The 22,791-nt window shown below is 37.4% G+C and overlaps 1 protein-coding gene across 4 annotated transcripts in view; it reads right to left on the reverse strand.

Annotated features, from left to right (window-relative positions):
* Positions 1–6,051: 6,051 nt before the first annotated feature.
* Positions 6,052–22,791, reverse strand: part of PTPN21 (protein tyrosine phosphatase non-receptor type 21) — a 35,149-nt gene continuing 18,409 nt past the window's right edge. Inside the window, exons 8-20 of one of the 4 annotated variants that reach the window (XM_015865345.3) lie at positions 22,703–22,791; positions 21,720–21,807; positions 21,488–21,567; positions 20,259–20,360; positions 19,566–19,626; positions 18,496–18,580; positions 15,231–16,702; positions 12,856–12,993; positions 10,797–11,018; positions 10,090–10,218; positions 9,551–9,785; positions 8,830–8,990; positions 6,052–8,020 (exon numbers count right to left, since the gene is read on the reverse strand). In XM_015865345.3, coding sequence (XP_015720831.1) covers positions 7,892–8,020; positions 8,830–8,990; positions 9,551–9,785; positions 10,090–10,218; positions 10,797–11,018; positions 12,856–12,993; positions 15,231–16,702; positions 18,496–18,580; positions 19,566–19,626; positions 20,259–20,360; positions 21,488–21,567; positions 21,720–21,807; positions 22,703–22,791 — 2,991 coding nt within the window. In that variant the 3' untranslated portion in view covers positions 6,052–7,891. Of the gene's footprint in view, positions 8,021–8,829; positions 8,991–9,550; positions 9,786–10,089; positions 10,219–10,796; positions 11,019–12,855; positions 12,994–15,230; positions 16,703–18,495; positions 18,581–19,565; positions 19,627–20,258; positions 20,361–21,487; positions 21,568–21,719; positions 21,808–22,702 lie in introns of those variants that run through there. The other 3 variants (XM_085550516.1, XM_085550514.1, XM_085550515.1) reach the window with 3 other exon arrangements.

Raw genomic sequence — 22,791 nt, forward strand, 5'->3', positions numbered from 1 at the left:
GTTTCTAGAGGCTCAGAGACAGATAGTTGAGAACAAATCAAATTACTTCTATACACTTATGGTTTAGTCAAGTCAGATAAATCCTGATATATCTACTAAAACAATATCGTAAGCATTATCAAACTAAAAACAGTCTTCCACCTTTTAAACCTCCAAAGCGTTTTTGCTCAGGTTCTGATAATGGAAAGACATTTTCAGCCACAATCAGTCATGAATAGCATGGTATGCAGAGAGAGGACATCAGATACACATAGGCACACACCAAAGTATGCGGTTCTTTTTAATCACTGATTATCAGTATTAACCAGGCTTGACAGGGGCTTTCTTCCTCGGTACTTAACACCAGTGAAAATTCTTCATCTGCCTCTGGGTATGATAATTCTGGGTCTGTTCGTGGAAGGATTTGATGTCCTTCTAAATTTACCCAAGGCACATGATTGTCACTTTAGAAAAGGCTAATAATAATAATAATACGAACTAAGATCCTTAGATTAAGAAAATTCACGTGCAAACCCTCAATGTCTTTCCTGCTTTGTTTATCACAGCCAGATTCCTTAAATGCATAGAATAAGCAGGGCAGTAAGTAACACTGCCGTGCTTATTTGAGTATAGCCAATGTTTGGCTTAAATTTAGGTATCTGTCTGAAGGATTGTCCTGCTCATCTCTAGGAGATGTGGTGATTAATTCAAAATAGGAAAGATTTTTTTCTAAGCTCTATCTCTTATAGCTTCCCCATCTGTCCTGTGCCCTTTTTCTTTCAGAGAGTACAAAATCAGGCACAAGCCCCAAAGTCCTTTCTTCAGAAAAGCTACCAAAGGATGCGAATAATTCAAAGGTTATTTTGTAATAAAATAGACCCAAGCTCAACCATTTCCAACTTACTCTTGCTTTTTCTTTGAATTAATGAGGCTAGGTTTAAAGCAATTGTAATAATGAGAGAACTAGCTCGTAACTATCAGAACAACCACTTCCCTGCGTGCCAGAACCACAACACTGCCATCACTCAAAGGCAGAAGTTTCACCCAGCCCAAGAGCCAAACTGAGCCAATGAGATCTAGAGCAACATAAGGTAACTTGCTTAGCTGATGAGCATCCATCAGTTTCATCTGGTGCTCCCTCACCTCCAACTCTACAACAGCATTCTCCTCTTGGTACCTGCATCAACGCAGTTGCCATTGTACTCACAAACGGTGAACATCCACCCATAGTCCTCTGGGTGCTGTCAGTAACCCAGCAATTTCTTTCTGCAGCACTGTGCAGCTGCTGTCCTCATGCAGAACCCAGCCTTCCAGACAACAATCAGAACAACAGTGGAAGAGAGGCTTTAGAAAACATAAAAGATATATATATATATATTAAAAAAAATGGTATGAGGGTGGCAGACAGATGACTTTGCTACCACAAAGATGAGAATGATAACTGCCTGACAGTGGGATTTTGATCTTCATACTGAAATGCAGGGCAGTACTTGCAGAGCTTTAAAAGAGGGATAACATCATCTTGCACAGGAGGCCAAGTTCCAGACTAGAACACATATTGCTGATTTGTCTTTTAATAATGGGACAATAAAACCACATTGTTGCTTCAAATATTTATTTTTCATGGCAAAAATAGACTATGAATATATTCATTTCACATATATTACATTCAGTAATACAAGCCTTTTTGTCTATGAAACACAATTTGTACATTGCTTTACAAACCAATTTCAGTTTTACAAGAATTAAAGCTGTTTTGATTATACATTTTTACAGTATTGGTGGCAAGACAGCAAAATAGACGTGTTAACCACTAGCTTAGTACTAGAAAATAATACTCAAAAATTCATGTTGCTACTGTAAATAAAGTCCCATTTAAATCCTTCCATACTGGCTCAAATGAAAACGGAAGAAAACTGAGCCAGATCCTCTGACATTAATTACTCAACCCTACAAAACTGCTGAAAGAATTTAAAACACCAATTTGCTTTAACAGAATGAAGAGACTTCAGCATTGCGCAGGAGGGTACCTGGATTCCTACTTACTGCTTGGCAAGCTGGAGTCTAAGATTTCCATCCAAGTCTCCCCAGATCAGTCATAAGGAAGTCAAGTAGTTTGGGTGTTTCAAAGTAAGTTGAGAAGGTATCTTTGTAAAGGGACAGCATATACTCCTCGTCTGCCAGAATCATCCAGGATAAGCAAGGTGACAGACTGGAGGATCTATTTTTCCTATTACTTTTCCTATCATTCTAAAACTTAACTGTGTTTATCGTTAAATACTTCCACATCTCCTAATTTTACTTAAAACATTTCCAAATGGAAAAACAGCATTTAAATTCCCTTTAAAAAAGGTTTCAAAAGGCGCCTTCAGAAATTGTGCTCACAAAAGCATTAATTTGGTAGCTTTGACTGCCGCCTATCAGAAACAAAGTAAAACCAGAGCATCTACAGGCTTGCTCTCTGACTTGCCACACACTGCATCTGCTGTAAACTCTATCTGCTAGATTCTTTGCATTTGATTTCTGTCTCAATTCCCCGATTAGAGCTGAAAAATGGAATTCTAAGGAACAAATACACTGGAGGTTATTCTTCATCACCAAACGCAGCATCCTGTGGAAAACTGCAAAGAATAGAATCACGGGTCATTTAGCAGCCAGTTTTTGAAATGCACATAGAAATGAAGAATGTTTTTTTTTCAGTCCTTGTAGACCTTAAAGGAACATTCACGATGCCAGCAAAACACATCAAGTTAGCTGGTCCCCAACAGGATCTTCAAAAAAGATTTCTTATACAGCCATATTTGCAAGAGCTGTTGCTGCTGAAGTTCAAGATATTTTCCTATAGCATAGCACAGTATGAGATATTCTCTGAAGTTTTATTATCACTGTACTGCAAATGGTGCAATGCCATCTTTGAAAGCATATGCCAAATCTCCACAATTCCAAGGCCTGGTTTTCAGCGCAGCCTCAACTTGATCCAGTTTGCATCTACAGTAAACAGCTGCCTGCACTCAAAAATCATTTCAAATAATCTAATCTGCATCCATTACAAATTATTGGTGCAAATTTGCACATACGCCCCTTTGCCTTCAGCTTGCCCACCTAAAACCTGAGACTGCGGCCTTAAAAACTGACCTTTAGTAAGCAAACAGGAGCTGTGGTGCCAGATTGCACTGAATCTGTTTGGAAAAGAATATATTTAAAAATAACAGAGCTCCTGAAATAATATCTGGAGCTTCAAAAATAACATTTTAACAAGTCAGTAGAAATAACACCTACAACTACATGCTCACTTACCCTACTATGCCATAAAAAAAATAAATACCATGTGAATCAAACCCTTCTCTAACAGCTCTGCTGTGGATACAAAATGTTCCAGTTCCTCCTCCAAATGCCTTCAAGCCATTCCTCATATCCACACTCACCAGTTCCAACATTCTGTACTTTTACAAGAGAATTTCTTCCAAGTCATCTCAGCTACTTTTCCTTGTAACATTCTAGCTTCATGTTGGCACATTCCTGATGCATTCTTTTGATTAATTCATGCAATCTATATTTAAATTTAAAGTAGATGCAAATATTCACATTTTAAGGGCTTTCACTGGCAATAAGTACTGCTGAATCCACTCACAAGAACTTCAGAACTTTTACGTCTTGAGGGGCTGGGTCTGGCTTTGCAGGCTTTTTTTGTATTGGAAAAGAAAATAGAATACCTACCTAAAGCTAATAATACTTATTAGCAGTTGATCTGTTGTTCCTTTTAAATTAATAACTTGAGCTAACCACTGGAGCATAGCAATGAGTTCACTATTTTAACTGTGGTGTTTTAGTAACAGTACTGGTATTAAAACTGAGGTCCCATTACAACGCTAGCTTATAGGACAAACAACCACAGAGTTCCCAAACTTGTTCCAGAGACTGTTGAGAGCTGTGAACCACTCAACTTTAACAAGTCAAACAAGAAAAGTTTACCAGCAGCCTCTGGTAGTCTTAGCTATAAAAATTAAGAATTTTGGAGAAAACTGCTCCAAGTGTCATCCATTACAAATAATAATAATAAAAATAGAGTGAGAGAGAAGCAAGTTGACAAAAGGAACAAAAAATGCATACTTTCTCTAAAGGTCAAGAATTTTTCCATTTAAAGTGTGCATTTATTTTAGAATCACAGAATAACTTGGGTTGGAAGGGATCTTAAAGACCAGCCAACATTATAATTATATTCCCATGCAGTTGTTTTCACCATTCATATGTGCAAAAGGTGTCACAGCGAGAGCAATACTAAGGCATTTAACCTTGCTATTCATGGGGACTGCACTCCAACAAGCAGCAGAAAAGGGGGATCACTGTTCTGTGGGCTGCAGAGAAGCAGTGCAAAACTGTTGTGTAGCACTGAGCTTCTCCATCAAAGAATGAGTGAAGAGTTGACAGCAAAGCCTACTAAGTGTCACCTTCACAATCAACAGGACTGTGAATTTATGTTTTTAGAGAAGACCTGGGATCCCAGGAACACAAGCATTCCCTGACCAAAAATAAATCTCTCTTCAGAGAAAACAAGACAGAAATCAAACATGCAGAAACCCCTACAGCAATCCATTGGTTCTTCTCCTGACTCTTTGTGGAATTTGATCCTAAGAAAGCATTTACCACCTAGACCACAAAAGACACATCTGTCTCTTGATAGTAATATAGCACCTTTATTTATCCCTGAGAACTCTGGCATTCCTAGAGATCAGCATTACGTTCTCTTTTCCTATTTAATAAAGTTCAGCTCAAATCTTACACGATAATTACCTGGTTTCTCTCCCATATTAAGAGAAGCACACCTGGCAAAATGGCTTATAGAGGAACTTTAAGCTTTTGACAGAAGGATCCAATTTCCACTCAGGCTGTGACTGGATTTGGGCCACAGATTTTCCTATAAAGTCCCACACTCCACAAAGCATCCATCACAACACATACAAAGCATCCCTTTAAAGGCTCAGAACAACAAAGTGCTACAAACCGAATGTTGTTTTAAAAGCTATCAAAAAATCTAAACATTTTTAAAATTGTGACAGGAGGTTGTGGAGTTTTACTTCTTTCGGTATCTTTAGAAAAGAAACTGTTTATTTTCAATGCCCGCTTGGAACCATAAGCTAACATGTAAAAACAAGCCTGCTGCCTTCATTAGGAAGGTTCATAGAAAGTCAAGTCCTATTAATGTAGAAAGCACTGCTAATGGAAAGAATGAAAAGCTGAAGTGGAGGAGGTAGCAGTGTGACTGCTTTTAACAAAACCAGACTGTGACTACAGGTTGGAGAGCGAGCACCTCTGAAAGCGATCTCACCTCCTCTCAGAAAGACAGAGAAGAAAATGGAAGGGAAAAACTTCCTCAGCCATCTCAGAAACTATCTCACAAGTTTGGAATGAAACTGCTTATTTCAATTGGTTTGTGTTTGTTTGTTTTTGTTTTTTTTTAATGCCTGACATTTTTAACACCTGACATTCTGTCCAAAGAGCTGCTGAATGGTGAAAAAGGGTTGCAAAAAGTTGTGGTCATCTACAGTTTCACTAAAAGCACGTGAGCCATGTTGAGAAGATCACAGCTCAAACTTTGGAAATTAAGAGCTACATTCTAGAGCGCACACTTTTCTATCAGAAACTTTTTTAAAAAGAAAGAAAAACAAATATTTGTTTCTATAACAGAAGACAGCACAAATATCCAAATACATTTGCTTCATTCAGTGGTATTTCTGTTGACACACGAATGTCAAAACGGTTTGCCTGCAAGACTATATGTAAGAATCAGTCTTCAGTTACTGGTCTCTTCTGGAATAAGGCATTATTTCATTTATTTCCTCATTTGGCAGTAAATACTTGCTAGGAATTTTTTTTCCCCCCGTTTGAAATATTCGATATTACTTCACTGAAGGAAGAACAATTTGGATTGCCTGAAAGAAGACCAAATGCACTAGTTGAATATTATGGTGTATTTTAAGGTAGCAGGTATTTTATGGAATGACATATTAGCAAAATGTCGTTTGGACCTTGTGTTTATGGAAATAGCTTATTAAAAAGGAAATTGATGAAACATATTTATTACACTTTTAATCTGTGTTTTGAGAGGACAATCACTGTTTGATGCGGGAAGGGGATATTCTTCATAATAGCTTCCAAACCCTTGTCACAGCTCAGGGAACAACAACATCATTTTACCAGCAAAAAAAAAAAACAACACCTCACAGACTCATTTTATTTTGCTAAGCAAGTATCGTGGGAAATGAATATGCAGACATAGCTGCACACTTGTCTGTCTACCACAGGTGTTTTTTGAAATGACACCAACAGTCAGCTCACTTTGGTATAGGGTCAGAACACTCCAAAAGCAGGCAAAACCTCACTGTCCCCATTTTACAAACACAGACACCGAAGCATTTGAGATACTGTCAATAGACCAGACCCATGCTAGTCAGGGACAGCACAGAACCTACCAGAGGTAGGACATCTTCAGATCTATGCTGCAACCTACGCAAAATACCTACATCTCCAGTGTTTCCTCTTAGCATTCTTACATTCTGCAGGCATTCTCAAGTGGCTCCTGTGAACATTCTTCATTGCAATGCTGCACAGCATTGGCAAAAATCAGTTCTGGTGCTGACAAAATAATCTGAAGGATTCTAGAGAAAATTTTGATGCTTCAAAGGTTTTTCTGACTGGAAACATAAACATTTTTAATGGTCATCTTTGCTATGCGTAAACCAGCAATCATAGCTGCCACATCTCCACTAATTTCCTCTTCACCACTATGCACCTTCTTACTCCAATTTTGGTTCTCTCACTTCATCAACTTTAAAGGCTCTTCCTCAAATAATAGGTTAGTAACAGCATTTCACCATACAAAACAGTATATGATTATAGTTTCTATGTTTAACTACATAAATAACAGAGCAAAAAAAGTGCTTAAAACATTTGCATCCACTTTGATTTCAGCCAGTAAAATCAAACTGTCCCCTAAATTTCTGAATAATACTGAATATGTACTTCCTCTCATTTGTTTATTACCAAGAACTTGGTACATAATTATATTACTTTTTCCCTGCTTGTAGTCTACAATGCAATAGGCAAAGATGCCCCCGCTCAAATGGAAGTTATCAATAGTTAACATGATCGTTCCCCTGTCATTCTATTACACAGCACTCTACTGCTACCCATTACACTAGAACCATATGCACAATTTGTAAGAGGTTAGTACAAGCATAGATAATCTTCTCTGAAAACATTACAGCATTTGAAAAGTTGGGTGTTTTTTGTTGTTTTTTTTTTCAAAGTTAAAAAAAAAAGCTGGATAGAAAAATAACTGCCCTTAAAGCAACAGCTTAAAGTATCTAAGAGCTGCTAGTTCTGCTAAGTAAACCAGAGGAAACCAAAACTTCGTTTTTAAAAATATAGATGTATTGTTCTAAATATAAAATTGAAAGCAGAATGAAACCGTGTGTAAGACCTTGACATCCCCAAAGAGCAGCTTTCTCTCCCCATGTGCATTCACAAATTTTAGCCTTTGCACAGTTCATTATCATGTTTAAAAAAAAATAGTAGTAAATTGTGTCATGTATTTCCATCCTGTTAGAAATTTATTTTCCCCAGCGTAACACCACTCTAATAAAAATAACGTGTACAAGTACTAAAGACCAGTACAAGTAACATCATTCCCTAATATGGCTGTAGCTGAACATGGGAAGAATGTAGTCCAGCGAAGATCCTGCTTTGCAAGGACTGTTACACTGACTTGTATCTAACAGCCACATACCAGCCCTGAAAGTTAACTGCATGATTCATCATATGAAGAAAAAAAAAGAGTAAAAGCAGGTCTGCCTGGACAACTGTAGTTTTCTTTCCGTAAACTCTTGCAGCGTCCCTTAGGAATCGGCAGGGATTATATAAGTCTAGAACTTTTGAGAAACTGAATGAGAACTCCATAGACAAAAGTGTACTGAGAAAGAGTCTGCACCATCATCATTCTCTGATGCCTCAACATGTCCAGCACTCGTGGGATGTCCAGCATCTGGGGGGAAAAAAAAGCCATTACAACTGGTGAGCAAGGAGACTTGCCGGTACTCAGCAGGAGATTCAGCACAGTGTCAGTGATCTGGGGACAAAATGAGCTGCTCTAATTTCATCTCTGACAATTCATTGTCCACACCTGCAGTAGAGACCTCGCTGTACCACTGACCATGCATCTACCTTAACTTCTGCACCCGTGAAATATTTGTCTCACTCTGGGACATGTGGATGCTCAAAAATCTAATGGCTGCAAAAGTTTGTCACAGATGAAATAATCAGTTTGTTGAGTTTCAGATGGAACATAATGTTATTCATAAATACTTTATAATTATACACCTCTGGCTAAAGCCTGAGAAGACTAGGTTTTACTAATTAAACTACCACTTTGTCCTCTGCTGAGACCCATATTGCAAGTACTACTATACTTAAGAACAAAAAGTATTAAATGAAAAGCAGAGACCAGCTAGAAAAGATGTTCTTAAATATTAACAATTAAAACTAAGGCATGAAATAAAAGTGTTAAAGTCAGGGCAAAATCCTGAAACTAGTAGCCCAGGGCATATCTTGTTCCACTGAGTGACTCAACATCCTACACAGTCAAGAATCCAACTGAGCATTCCAATACCCAGTGGATAAATGGAAAACTCTAGAAGATTATTAACTTATATTAAATTGCCAAAAGCACTTTCAACAGTAAGACTTTTCCAAAGGCCACACCTTGAGAAAGCTCAGATGAACAGCAATAACAGACAGGTTATTTACTCTTCCACTACCTAAAACTATCAAAAAATAAAAAGAAAAATAGATCACCTCATTGTGTTCCAAGCAAGCAATCATGATCTCTGACAGAATGACTACTCCCGTTCGTCCTACACCTGCACTGCAATGCACCAGTACAGGAGGATTAGAGTTTTTAGGATCTGCAGTGCTGTTTGTATGGCGCCGCACTGACTGTATCTCTTCCAAGTATGCTATTAAGTTGAACAAAATAAGAATAATAAATTCAGGAGATTAGTTACACAAGCAATATTTTACACTGAATGACCATCAGAAAAGTAGTAATTTAGCAAATGACATCCCACAGAAAAATTACATACTGTATAAATCATAAGTCATAAACCAACTAGAGCAATACAGATCTACGAAAATCATCCAACTTATGTAAGGTTTTCCTTGTTCCTCTGTTCCCCACCAAAACCAGCTTACTGGCACATATTCAAAAGTGTGATACTTGGTATAGTTAAGCTTTAGCCTATATGACTTTTTAGTAAATTATATATTTGGGTTTTGACTTAAATGGTCACTTTAACATGACCATTAAATGGCAGAAACATTCCTGCTAGAAATATAATTCAGCACATTTTACTGGCACAAAGATTTCTTTTGCAGTAGCATGCTTGCTGTAATTGTCACAAGTTAATTCATGCTTAGCAGACATCTTAGGTGATTAAAAAGGAAAAAAAGAAAAAAAAAAGAAAAAAAAAAAAGGAAAAAAATGAAAGAAAGTCAAAAGCCATTAAACACAACTTACAGAGAAATCCCTTTAAATCCTCTGGACAGCCATGTTCTGGCCAGTCAGTATACTGCAAATGCCAAACTGTTCTCTCTTGCCCTGTGAGAAGATGTTTAATCTTCAATCCCGTAGTTGCATAGCAGCCTGAGTCAGTACGGAATCGTGTGGTTATCTTAAATCTTCCATATGTTACAGTGTTGTGTCTTGAGCCAAGACGTGGCCAGTATCTGAAGCTTTTTTCTCTCCCACTTTCCTTAAGAATAAAACACTCACTTAACAAGAGATGCGAAAACATTTACAACTAATGATCTTGTAACAATTGTGTTTCTCATCTATTAAGCATCACCACAATGTTTTAGTTTTCTACTCTATAAATCAGTCTTCCACAAGACATAGTTTGCAAATTCAGGTATTTCTGACAAGGAAAGCAATACATAGAGGTCATCAGAAAATTATCTTTGACAGTTGGCTTGGTGAAGCAAAGAGACCCTTCCTCTAAAAAATCAGAACAAAACTGCATAAGGTTCAGGGATAGATCTGACCTGGTTTATACTCACTTCCTCTGCTGTCACCATAGCTATGATGGCAATCCCTTGTTCCCAGATCATCTGCCAAAAATCCTGACAGGTATTCTGCAAAGGGCCCTGTGTAGCAATGTAATCCCACTCTATGCCACCAACAGAGATCTGAAAAAAGAAATAGATTACTAATTACTTAAAATCTTTCCCCCATTTTCTTAGTCAGCTGTTTTAAGATCCACCAACTGAAAAAGATGGCAACAATTCAGAAATAGGCATGCTGACTTATAAGGGTATCAGAATATTATGGAAGAGCAGAATTCCTTCTAGCTCCATTTGTTACTCTAACAGAGGAAACTTAAGCAAGTACCCAGACTATTGCCTGTTGTGGATCTAGCCTGAGGTTACAGAAAATAAGGATATAATTATTGTCACTGGAGCTGAAAAACATTTTCATCATTGCAAAGAATCCCAATTCATTTAAAAGCTATCTGCCTTCGTTCATAACTATTGGAAGAATGGACCTGCCTTCTGTTGCTATCATTCTAAAGAGAGATGGAAGAAATAGGAGAGAGACTACCAATATAAAATACCTCTTCAACATAGAAGTGAAATGCAGAAGACCTCTCCAATAATTAACCCTCTATTATTATTCCAGACAGTGGGGATAAACAGTTTCCATCTTTCCCACAGAAACAACTGTAGAGGGAGGGAGGAAAACATTTATCCAACAGCATTTCTCTCACCTTGATATGAGATGCATTGATGTAACCCGTGTTATTTTCTTTGGTTGGGACTAGTTCTACTCTGGTATCATCATAGGGGAGGACGTCCTGGAACCGGTTTCTCTCAGCATTCTCAGGAAGCCGAGCTATTGAGCACTCACCATCTATAAGCCTTTTCTTCTGAATGCGCTCATATTCAGTAAATACCATCCCCTGCTCTAACCGTTGTTCCAGAACTTTACACTAAGAGACAGAAAAAAGATAACCATATGAAGTCACACTCTAAAATGAATCTATTTTAATATGGAATTCACCAAGGATAAAATGTACATATTTTTCCCTTCTGTACAATTTTGTTATATTTTTTAAACTATTATTATTTTTTACAAACATACCAGAACAAATTAAAATCAATTTGAACCAGCAGGACTTTTGCTCAAGTTAAAACTGTCTAAAAAATCCTGTTATAATTCACTAGGTTAGTGAATATCAAAAACTGCTTTTTAGCTTCTATAAAGACAACTCAGTTGGGAAAATAAATATTTGGTTAAACCCAGTGGTTACGCTACACTACAAAACTGGTTTGAATACTTTAAAATGAGACAGACTCATTTTTCATTCTTCTTGGTGTATCACACTGGTTAAATCATTTTTAATGTCTCATTTAACTGTGTTGCCCTCATCCCCTCCCTCTCTAACTCCCCCCAAAAAGTCAAAATTGTCACATAAGAAAAACTCCACAGATTTAAAGCAAAATGCTTGCCTCATTTACTGAGTTTATCTCCAGTATTTCACATTTACTTAGACTGAAAATATTAAACATTGAAGGCAGCAGTAAAGCCCCCTCTTACAACCTCAAGTAACTTAGGTATCAACCAGGATTTGTTTTTCTAGTAGTAAAATTCAATCTGATTTATTAAGTTAGCCTACTGAAAGATTTATTCTTTCAAAACTGAGTTCTTTCTAAATCATAAGATACTTCTGGAATTTCAGCATCTCTTTGCCAACAATAATTAGAGGAAAAATATGTAACATTTCAGCCAGAAAATTCCATCTATGTCACATGTGACCAGCCTCTTTCAGCAACTGCTCTGTAGTATCAGATCAGAAAAGTATCTTGTATCAAATAACTTCAATGCCAAATGCTGCAGGGGATGACGTAAAACCTCCTTCATATGCAATTTACACATCAGTACATTAACTATCTAAACTCCTTTAATATTTTTAGGCTAAGTTTTCTAATTTAAACTGATAGAAACATTTAGCTGAGCAATAAAACAAGCACTGAATCAACTATAAAATCTTTATTTGTCTTCTAAAAATATCTCCAATCTGGACTTTCTTTCATGTCACATATCTGATTTGTACTGCTTCTTCAGTCATTCCAATTTCATTACATCTATTCTTCCTCTACACGACTACCTGAAGAGAATGTGTAGAGATTTACACCTTCCTCATAACTTGACTTAACAGTTTCTTCTTCTCCCTCAACACTTTGGTCAGAACTACCTGCGTGGTAATATGGCTGAATTAAATTAACATCAACCCAGGAAGAAATGATGGCTATAAATAAGAGGAAATAACCAACGTAGGTACTAAATGTAGAAGTGTGCTTTAATAATGTGATTTTAATTTCTGTCCTCCCCTACTATTTTTAATGATTGTATATAGTTCAAAAACTCAGCTCAGCTCAGCTGAATTTCATAATCAAATCTCTCTCCTATAAGCCTCAACCCAAGCCCTCAAACTACAAGACCAAATTTCTACTGTGCAACTTGCAATTTTTTTGGTCTGTTCCTCAAAACTGTTGCTAGTCAGAGTGTGACTGCCCCTTCAGGTTCTAATCCTGCTCAGTGACTGCCAACAAATTGAAGCAGATGGTGTTCAGCAGCTGAGGAAGTCCAACCATTGTTAGATTCCAAAGAGACTATTAGTCAGAGTACATACAATAATCACCACAGACCTTGGTTTATGCAGTTGCTCCCTGGTCAAACAGCACTGTTGTAAATAGCATTTCACTAATTGATTTTGAAAAAAACACTCATGTAAGTGAAATCAAACACGAAAAAATTCACCATACCCGTTCATCATTTGTTGCTCTTGTTGATTCCTCTTTCCCCTCATCTGGCAGAGGCATTCTAGCCAAAGTTAGTCCATTTAGGGCTGCAAGCTTTAGAGGCCCTATTTTTTTTGCATCAGTTTTATTCTTTTTCATACCCTGCAAACAAAATGCTAAAATTTACAAATATTTTTAAAAAACAAACAAAGTTATAAAGCAGAACCCAGATGAGTTCAGTTTAGCAAAGGATACTTCTTTGACCTCTCCTGCAAACAGCTCTGATTTTTTTTCATGGTAAGCACTGCAGTGAGTGGTGAGTTAGAGTGGTGGGACAACATTCCTCCAAGGACACAACACAAGTCTGTCTTCATTCCAGACAGGTTAATGAAACTGCACGAGAATGCCAAATATTGTTTCTAAAAAGCTCACGTGTGAGGTTGTGAGGCAGTTACTCTGGATCAACCTTGGACAGTTGGAATCACTATCCAACCAATAAATACATAAATAAATTTTTACTAGTCCATTTTCAGACACTTTGCTTCTCTATAGATGGTCATAATAATGAGATCATAAGTTATTTAGATACAATAAAATGTTTGACTACATTCGCAATAAAATGCACATACAAAATATGAACACAGAAGAACAGGATGATTTGAGTCATGAACTGAGAAATATCACCAGGAGATTCTAATGTAAGGATAAATTCAGATTATCCTTTTAGAAAATGTGAGAAAACTATCATTCCTTCAATTGCTCAGTTTAGCTATTAAAAAAACCAAAACCACTGAAAATATGGGCAAATATTCTGCTTGAATGGTGGTCAATGTTTCCAAAAGCTAAATGCCAGTAAAGAATAAGGTGACAAAGTTAAGAGCTTGAGACTGTTTTTAAAAGTGAGCATAAACACAGCAGTAGAAGCTCACTGGAAAGTTGAAAAGCAAAATGGAAAAGGAGTTGCAGGGGCAGCTTTTGCTACAAGGTAGTTCATCTTAATGATGAATACAAAACCACAATTCTCTACTCTGCAACAGTATTCTTAAATATTACTAACCTAGAAAGTATTTCACTGTTAGTGCTCAGTAAGAAGGTTTTAATATCAACTTCATTTCAAATGTTGATTTAAATACTTTCTCAGCTATCACAAAGAAAAGGCAATGTGTGATTTTGGTAGACTCATCAGTGTCTGAAAACATCTTATGAAGAAAAAGAACACAAACTGAGTATATCTAAATGTGAATATAAGGAGAAAGCTATCATCTTTTTTTTTTTAATATCCATGTAACACAGAAGGCAGGAGATTTAGGAAAATAATTTTTAAGTAAATTAAAACTGATTAACTGTGATCAGTTCCACATATAAGTAAGAAGTCTCACATATAGAAAAGTTGAGCACACAGCAATAATTTAAATACACAGTTTACTTCAGGTTAGCTTTTGTAACATCAGCTCTAACAGATACTACACAGCAGCAGAAGCTGTATAGTAGTTCCACTGCAGACTAGTTTGTGCAGAAAATGATTTGACACAAACTCAGGCAGGCAAAGTTAGCAAGAACCAACGGTGGGGAAAAAAAAAAAAAAAAAGCAAACAAATTATAAAAGCATATTTCTCCATTAGCATGTGAAATATGCCAGGAGCTATATAAAAACAAACAAACATACTGAGTGGTAAAGAGTGCAAGTGAAATCATAGAGTCCCAAGTAGAACTTGATGTTTCTATGAAGAGGGGATGGCAGGAAGTGGGAAAACTGCAGTTGTTCAATTGATTTCTTTTCACGGCTTTGTAAGACTGGAGTAGGAGAAAGGGGCATGGCAAGAAGGAAATAACTTCAGTGAGATAAAAAACAACTTGAAGGCAAGGGAAAAGGGGAAGGATATGAAAAGAGGGAGGTACGGAGGAAAGAAGAGTTCACAAGCAAAGAATTTATTGCCTAATGTGTCAGATTATCCTCCTAGGTCAGACTAAGAAGACAAAGGAATTTTAAAAAGTTAAATATTCAGCTACATCTGATTTTTCAGTGAGTTCTAATATTAGAAAGCTGGCAGTGGAACAGACACAGTTGGTTCTGATACAGGTAAGGATAGGGAGGCTAGAATTTGGGATCTAGAACTAAAAACTAGTTGCTAACAAGGTTAGTTATGTCAGATGGATGGAGGCTACAAAGTTGGATTTGTGTGGGAGGACTACACAGACAAAACTCACACACTGCAGAGAATATAAGCAAGCAAAGTTGATGAGAGAAAAATAGAAGAATAAAGATAAAGCTTAAAGTAACTTTCAATTCTTATATTTTAAAAATATAGGTTGATTTAAAAACAAACAAACAAAAACACTTAGAAACCCCACACAGAACATCCTGAAACAACATAAAACAAGAAATAATATCCACTTACACCTAGTGGGGGAAGGCCTTCCACAATATTCTTCTTCCCAGACAAAAGATCGGACACAGGTCTCTTCTTTATTGAAGAAGAATCCTTCCTTAGTCTGTATCTCCCTGATGTTGTAAGGTCAGATTCTGACATAGATGGAGTAAGCAGTCCTTCCCCTCTCCTCTGTATGTGGTTTTCCACTAGTAAATGAACTGGGCTTATATCTTTCATTCTCTTTTCCGTTTCTGTAATATGTAATTTAGGCTCAAGAATATGCAAAGGACCAGCAGATGAAGCAACTGAGCTATAGGGGTAGTTGAGTACAGAATCATGAGAATAGCCACCCATCATGGATGAAAGCTGGGTTTGATCTTCAGGAAGAGGAGAGAGGCTAGTACTAGCTTTATTTTCTTCAAAATCCTCTTCTTCTTCTTCACTACTGTGAATCAGCATAGTGGCATCTGAAAGGGTTTTCTTATGATCACAGTTCACACCTTCATCTTGCTCATTTTCTTTTTGCTTTGTTCTCTCTATCAGAATGTTGGGCTGTGACCCTTCTGAAATAACTCTTGGAAGAGCCACATCTGCTGCAGATGCTGACATGGTCCTCTCTTTTATTCTTATTCCTTCAAAGCTGGGAGCCAAGCCTGCTATTTCAATGCTGTTCCTTTTCTGCAGCTGAGCATGGCGTGCCGATGTTAGAGGTTCACTGACTTCCTGTAGAGAATGTGCCACAGGCAGGCTGTCTTCCTGAAATGTCTGGACAGAATGATGAACTCGCCTCGTGATTAGATCTGGGTTGCTGCTGCTAATGTAGATGTGTCGAGAAAGGTCTGGAGTACTATTTGCAGGTCTTGGATATGGATATGGGGGAGGTGGTCGATAGACTTGGGTCTTCATTATATTTGGTGCTGGATAATCCTGAGCCTGGAGCTGCACATTTGTTAACTCAGGCACACTGACAGCCCCAACAACTGGGCGTTTCTCAGCAGGATAGGGATAGGGGGATGGGCTATGAAAACTGTAGTTCAGGTTAAATGGATAATGGTTAGATTGTGGGGAAGTGAAGTGGGCATGTTCTCGTATTTCAGGTTGGCTGTAAACCAAGGCATCGGGCCTGCTGTAAGCATATGTATTGCTGATGTTAAGATTTCTCATTGAGTGACTCTGCCTATCTGTGTGTACCATTCCTCTATTGAGTTGTCTCATCACAGTTTCATAGTCTGGTGTGGGCCGATAAGATGGTGGAATTAGTGCACTATGTCTATGTGACGGGACATAATCAGTTCTGAGGACATCACTTCCAGTAATGCTTGGGTTAGATGACATGGGGGATGGCTGCAAGTAATGTTGTGGGTTGTTCAAGGAGTTTGTGCTATGTGCACTATAGACACTACCATTGCGGATTCGACCACTGTAGTCATGAGGGGCTCTATCCAAGCTAGTCTGAGAGTGGTAGTAGTATCCATTCTGACTGCTCACAAAGAGGTTATCTGAAAGTAAAGTTTAAGAACAAGTCTTATGTTCAAGACCTTGAACAACAAAGATGTTTTCTTTTAAGATGTTGCTAACTGATGTTTCAGACTTAAAATCTCAGTCAAAATTCACTACATTTTCAATTGGGAAGAGAAAAACCACAGCTTTTTTGATGTTGTAGATACCTAAGGTATATTTACCAGAATAGATCATGCAAATTTCTACTGGAAAGCATTACCTCTGTTTAATAAGGGCTTTCTTCAGTTTATGATAGCTTTGTTAAGTTTAAATTTAGTAAAACCCATCTAAAATTTTAAACAGTTCTAACTGAAAGAACAAACATCTATACCAAGGTCTGCAATACCCTAATGAGATCCGTTTAAATAGCAAGAAAAAACACCCTCTCTTCATAGTACTCTCATCACAAGCACTTTAAAAAAATAAAAATAAAAATCAAGTTAACTTTCACCCAGAAAATTTGGATTCAGTCTGAACAAGAACCATATACAGTTTGTACATTAATATGTACACCACTGATGGGTAAAGAAAATTTTCTAACAGTTTATGGACAATATACATTTAGTACTCTAACAATTACTTCACTAGCTGTACAATTTGCCCAGCTGCAGGAGAAAACAACTAATTGTTTAGATTATTATGATACAACAGTTCAAGTTATAGGTATTAATGTATATGCAGAATATATATTCTATGTATCGTGCGTATAAGCAGGAGGGGAAATGACTGTTTACGAGTGCAGACGGTGATAGGACAAGGTGAAATGGTTTTAAACTAAGACGGGAGGTTTAGGTTAGATATTAGGAGAAAGTTTTTCACACAGAGGATGGTGATGCACTGGTACATGTTGCCCATGGAGATTGTGGATGCCCCATCCCTGAAGGCACTCAAGGCCAGGATGTGGCTCTGTGCAGCCTGGTCTGGTGGTTGGCAGCCCTGCACATAGCAGGGGGGTTGAAACTAGATGATCATTGTCGTCCTTTTCATCTCAGGCCATTCTATGATTCTATAAGTTCACCGTTGCCATACTTATTTTAATGAAATCTCCTACAACCAAAAACTCTTTTTGTCTGTGAAAAAAAGATCTGTACAGATCTCAGGAATTAAGAAGCCTGAGAGCTTTCACTGCATCGAGCAAAGATTCCAACACTGTGTTGGAAACAATTCAGGTACATTCTGAATCTATAAATCTTTTGAGTATTTATACAACTATTTACATTGAAACGTGATCATTCCCTTACAGTGAGTTATTACAAGTCTTTTTTTTATCTAGCTTTTTTTTTTTTTTTTATCTAGCTCATTTTTATGAGATGTAGGAAGGGAACTATTCTTCTTTCCTACCTTCCTTGTTGTTTTTGTTTGTTTGTTTGTTTGTTTAATTAAATTTTTAATTGTTATTTAGTCTTTGCAGTTTTTAAGATCAGTGTTGACAGGAATCTCAGAAGGCTATAACACACCAGCTTGTTATGTAAACCAAAAGACAGAGTCAGTTAGATTCACACAAGGGATCATAATCAATAGTTGCTGTATCTGCTACCATAACTACCTCTTATCTCACTTTTTGCATCAGCATACATGCATGTAGAATAGCAGCAAGCACACTGTTGACTGTTGCTTTACTAACCTGCCTCATGTTTAGCTCGAGGTAAGTAGCAATGAACACAATTATAGCTTTTACTTTCAAAGTGGTGTACTGTGCCCTTAGACTTCATAAAAATCACAAGATTTTCTGTTTTCTACTCCTTTTAAAACTATTTAAGCATTGGAACTTTCCAAGACTGCTACAACTCACCTTGAGAAGATGCATATGGTTCAGTATAATGACCATTGTAATGAAGCTGAGGTGGTGGAGGCATCATATATGCTTGAGGCTTGGGCTAAGTAAGAATTTTATCATTAGTTAATGATCTCTTTATTGAAGTAAACAGTTCTTGACAATTACACACACAAAGATACCTAATCTTAAACCATTCCTCTAAATCTGCAATTAAGTTCCTCCTTAGGAAAGGTCATACAAGAATTACATATTAAAAAAATAACCACAGACTATATATGTTGCCATCTGACATGTAGGATAGTCTCTAGGATAGAGTAAGCAGTCTAGAAATGTTTAAAATATTTTTAACTGCTATTACTTTAATTCCATTAATCCTAGGTTACATTACAGCTTTTTCAACAAGTCAGAAACACTTTTCACTCAACAGCTTCATCTTCCTCAGTGCTTATTTTACTTCACTGAAGGAAATTAACATCCTTTTCATAGCCAATTTAAATCCTTAAAAGTGCAAATACGTAGGTCACTCCAAAAGCAATGCCTCCTATTTATTTCAATGGAAACTAAATCAGATACAAAGCACTCAACACTATTTGATAGAGCAAGTTCTCAGCTGCAAAACACTATTTTTCAGTATAGCTATTACCATTTGTTACGCATTTTCACCAGTGATGAGCAAGAGTCTGCATGCTGTGCCCAGAAAACATTACACCAGCAGAGGTGAAACATTATTGCCACCGCCACTGCTGAAAAGCACCACCCACAACCTCACTGTGCTCACATCCGTTGTTGGGTCTCCACCAGTGTTCAGCAAAAATCAATAAATGCCAATGGGCACAATGTTTTCCACATGGAGAAACTCCATACCTTTGCTTCATGTGCACTTCCACATCATACACCACTCTGTCAGACTGCCCTGTCTGCTGCTACCTGCTGCACAGCAACAAATTTACTGGAATACTGGTGGGAGGGTTCAACCTCTACTGACATATCACCAGCATCGACTACTGATATCATGGGCCAGCATGATAAAATAGGAGGCATTACTTTCGGAGCAGCCCTTGTATAAAACTATTTGGTCTCCTTACCATAGACATCCTGGAAGAAGACCGCCTTCTAACTGGATTCACTGTAATGGGCTGGGTTTGTCTACAGAAGAAATCTTATGGTGAGAGATGATTCTTACAACACCAAGATTTATTTCAAACCTTGCAAAGACCTCCCGAGGTCAGCTAAAATCACTCTATGCTTTCTGGAGCACTGTTAAGCAGTCCTTCCAACAGTCTCAAAACATAAGAGCTCTGTGTATAAACCACCATTGCTATAAGCAGAATCACAAAACCAGGATCAAAATAAGTGAGGTATTTCTTTGCCTCTTTTACATAAAGCATAAAAAAGTAATGGCTGAAGCTGTGCAGAAGGGTAAAAGGGGACTAGTTCCAAACCTGAACCCCATAGAAAACCTCATACTATAAGTAACTTCTTCCACAAGACCATATATAACATTGCTTAAAAGGGGTCCTTGACATTTGCAGTGTTAAAGAAACCAGAAAGTATGAGAATTTATATGCTTTAACATTTTAGCTAATGATAACAACTTCTCACAGTTTATTGGACTGCCTCCATGTTGGACTGTTAAAAAACCTTAAACTCCTTTTTCCCCACCCTACACTGCACCAGTATTCCCACAGCAAGACAGGGGTTAAAAAAAAAAAAAAGGCAGAGTAATACAGATATAGGAACTGCCAGATATCAGAAAGAAAAATCATTTTTCAGCTCACCCTTTGGGAAGTGAAGGACGAGAAAGGATTGGAAAGCGTGGAAGGGAAAGAATGAGTGAAGATTTCTGAGAGCCCTCCTCAGGTGGAGAGTCCAGGGAATCTCTAAATATAAGGTACATGCAGATAAAGATAAATAGTCTGAACTTAATACAGGCATGCATAAGAGTTTTCAGCAGCAGCACCAGATGACAGGGAGTGACAGACTGGAGATAACTACAGTGGGTTTTTTTTAATGACTTCTGTTAAAATCATATTGTGGTGAAAGGGTAAAAAGTAAGTAATCCTAAAGACTGACATTCAATATAGAACTACAGAACTCTACAGAACTGATACCATTCAAACTGCAATTCACAATTCCCAGAAATTCACCACAACTACCAACACTTCTCAACTCTCTCAAATGGCAGCCAGCCTTACAAGCTTAGAGATATGAGAGCTATTTTATTGCAAATTAATATTACTCTTCTAAAAAGAATTAACCATGCTGGTGAATCATCTGTGGTACAAAATACTCTGTTAACTGCATGGAATTTTACATCAGCACCTCCATAGATAGCCTTTTGTGGGTTATTTACTGGGTCTGTTTCGCTATTTCTGTCTGAAGTAACTTAACTAAAAGAAACCCGTACCAGTGAAAATGATTAGCTTAAATTCCAACCCTTGATTTACAAGTTGGAGACCAGCCCGTTTAAATTTAATTTGATGAATTGCATTAAATTTACTTCATACTGGTGCTACTTGAGCTACACAGATACCATGAATATCCAAAGGACCACATACCTCTCAGCTGTCAATCCAGCACATTTCAGGAGTGCTTCACATTCACTACCCGCCCTTTTAAAGGCCTTCAGAGTGTCCTTTCAGGGCAGTTGACCCAATCACAGGCCAAACCCAGTCCCAGTGCTTCCAACAAACATTCTAGCAATCATAGCCTCCAAAGTAACTAAAGTCTATCACAGCACTGCGATCCAGCATCGGGGGCTCAAACATTACTACTTTTGGTAAGATTTTCAGTACTTACTATTGCCCTCCATTATAAACCATACTGAAGGTGTGAGTTTGAGAAACAGGTGATAAGCACGACCTCAGAGATGACTGGGGAAAAAATATAAGCCATACTTTGTATAATCTAAAAATGACATTATAGAAATTACAGAAGTTGTAACAAATTTTGCTTTCCCATGGGAACTTCTAGTGCACCAAGTGTTCTTCTAAGGTATACTACTTACAGGCTGCATTTATTTAGTCTGTAAAATTTGTGCCTCGCCACACACATCCTCCACACATATTTTGCTGTTTCCATATCTTCCTGCCAAAAAAAAAAACAACAAAAAAACAAAATTTGCTCAGTAGTCAAAATACATCACTTAATTTCATAGAAGTCACGGAAATTTTGAAGACTAACTTGCTATTAACTGATTTTTAAAAGTTAAAAAAGTAAAAGAAATAAAATCCACATACCGTTTGGAATTGAATTGTCTCTTCTTTGTTTGCCAGCTCTAATGCAAAAAAGGATTTGTTGTGGGACATGTTGGCAATGTCATGCCACCTACAGACAAAAGGAACAGAACGTGACTGGTGAGCTATGTTTTTCAAACCATAGAAAATGGAACTGAATTGCAGAAGCCATGTCTACAATTCAACCAACAGAACATTAAGTAGCAGTCTAACTAAAATAATGTATGAACTCCAAATACTGATGCAAAAGTTACCACTTAACTCTCATACTTTGATATGAAATATGTGAGAGATTATTGGATAGTTTTACAAGTGAATATTGTTAAATAAACTGACATGCATATCTTAGGATGTTATATGGTCTGTGCGGAATTGCTCCTTTTTGACTCAAGAAACGTTTCACAATTAAACGTATATTAAATGTTCATCTCTTAGAATTAATCCAGCTTAAAGGGATTAACTGCATAGCCAACAGACTTCACTGCAGCCTTTCAGTATTTAGAGGGATCTTATAGAAGCAGGGAGACCAACTTTTTACATGGTTTGATGGTGATAAGACCAAGACGAATGGTTTTAAACTAAAAGGGGAGATTTAGTTCAGGTTTTAGAAGGAAATTATTTACACAGAAGGGGGTGACACATTGGAACAGGTTACTCAGAGAAGCTGTGGGTGCTCCATTCCCAGAGATGTACTAAGCCAATTTGGATCTGGCCCTGGGCAGCCTGAGCTGGTGGGAGGCAAACAACTCATGGCAGGAGGTTGGAACTGAATGGTCTTTAAAGGTCCCTCCCAGAACAAGCCATTTTATGATTCCTTCAAAATTCAGTATTTATTTAACATAAGGGCTAGAAGATAATGCCCAGGTTTATGAAACAAGTAAACACACATCATATCTAAGAGTCTTTCATGCTAGTGAGGTACATACACAAAACATTATGTATAGGATATTGTAAAGATATAGGATATTATACAGAACAATACTAACCTAAATACAACAGGAGGTCGGCTATTTTTGTGTTTCACAAAGATACCATCAAGACATGCTCCAATGAATATGTCACTTCCTTGGCTGTC

The sequence above is a fragment of the Coturnix japonica genome, chromosome 5, assembly GCF_054131305.1.
Source record: "Coturnix japonica strain WE chromosome 5, WE-NBRP24, whole genome shotgun sequence".
In the NCBI taxonomy this organism is placed as follows: Eukaryota; Metazoa; Chordata; class Aves; order Galliformes; family Phasianidae; genus Coturnix; species Coturnix japonica.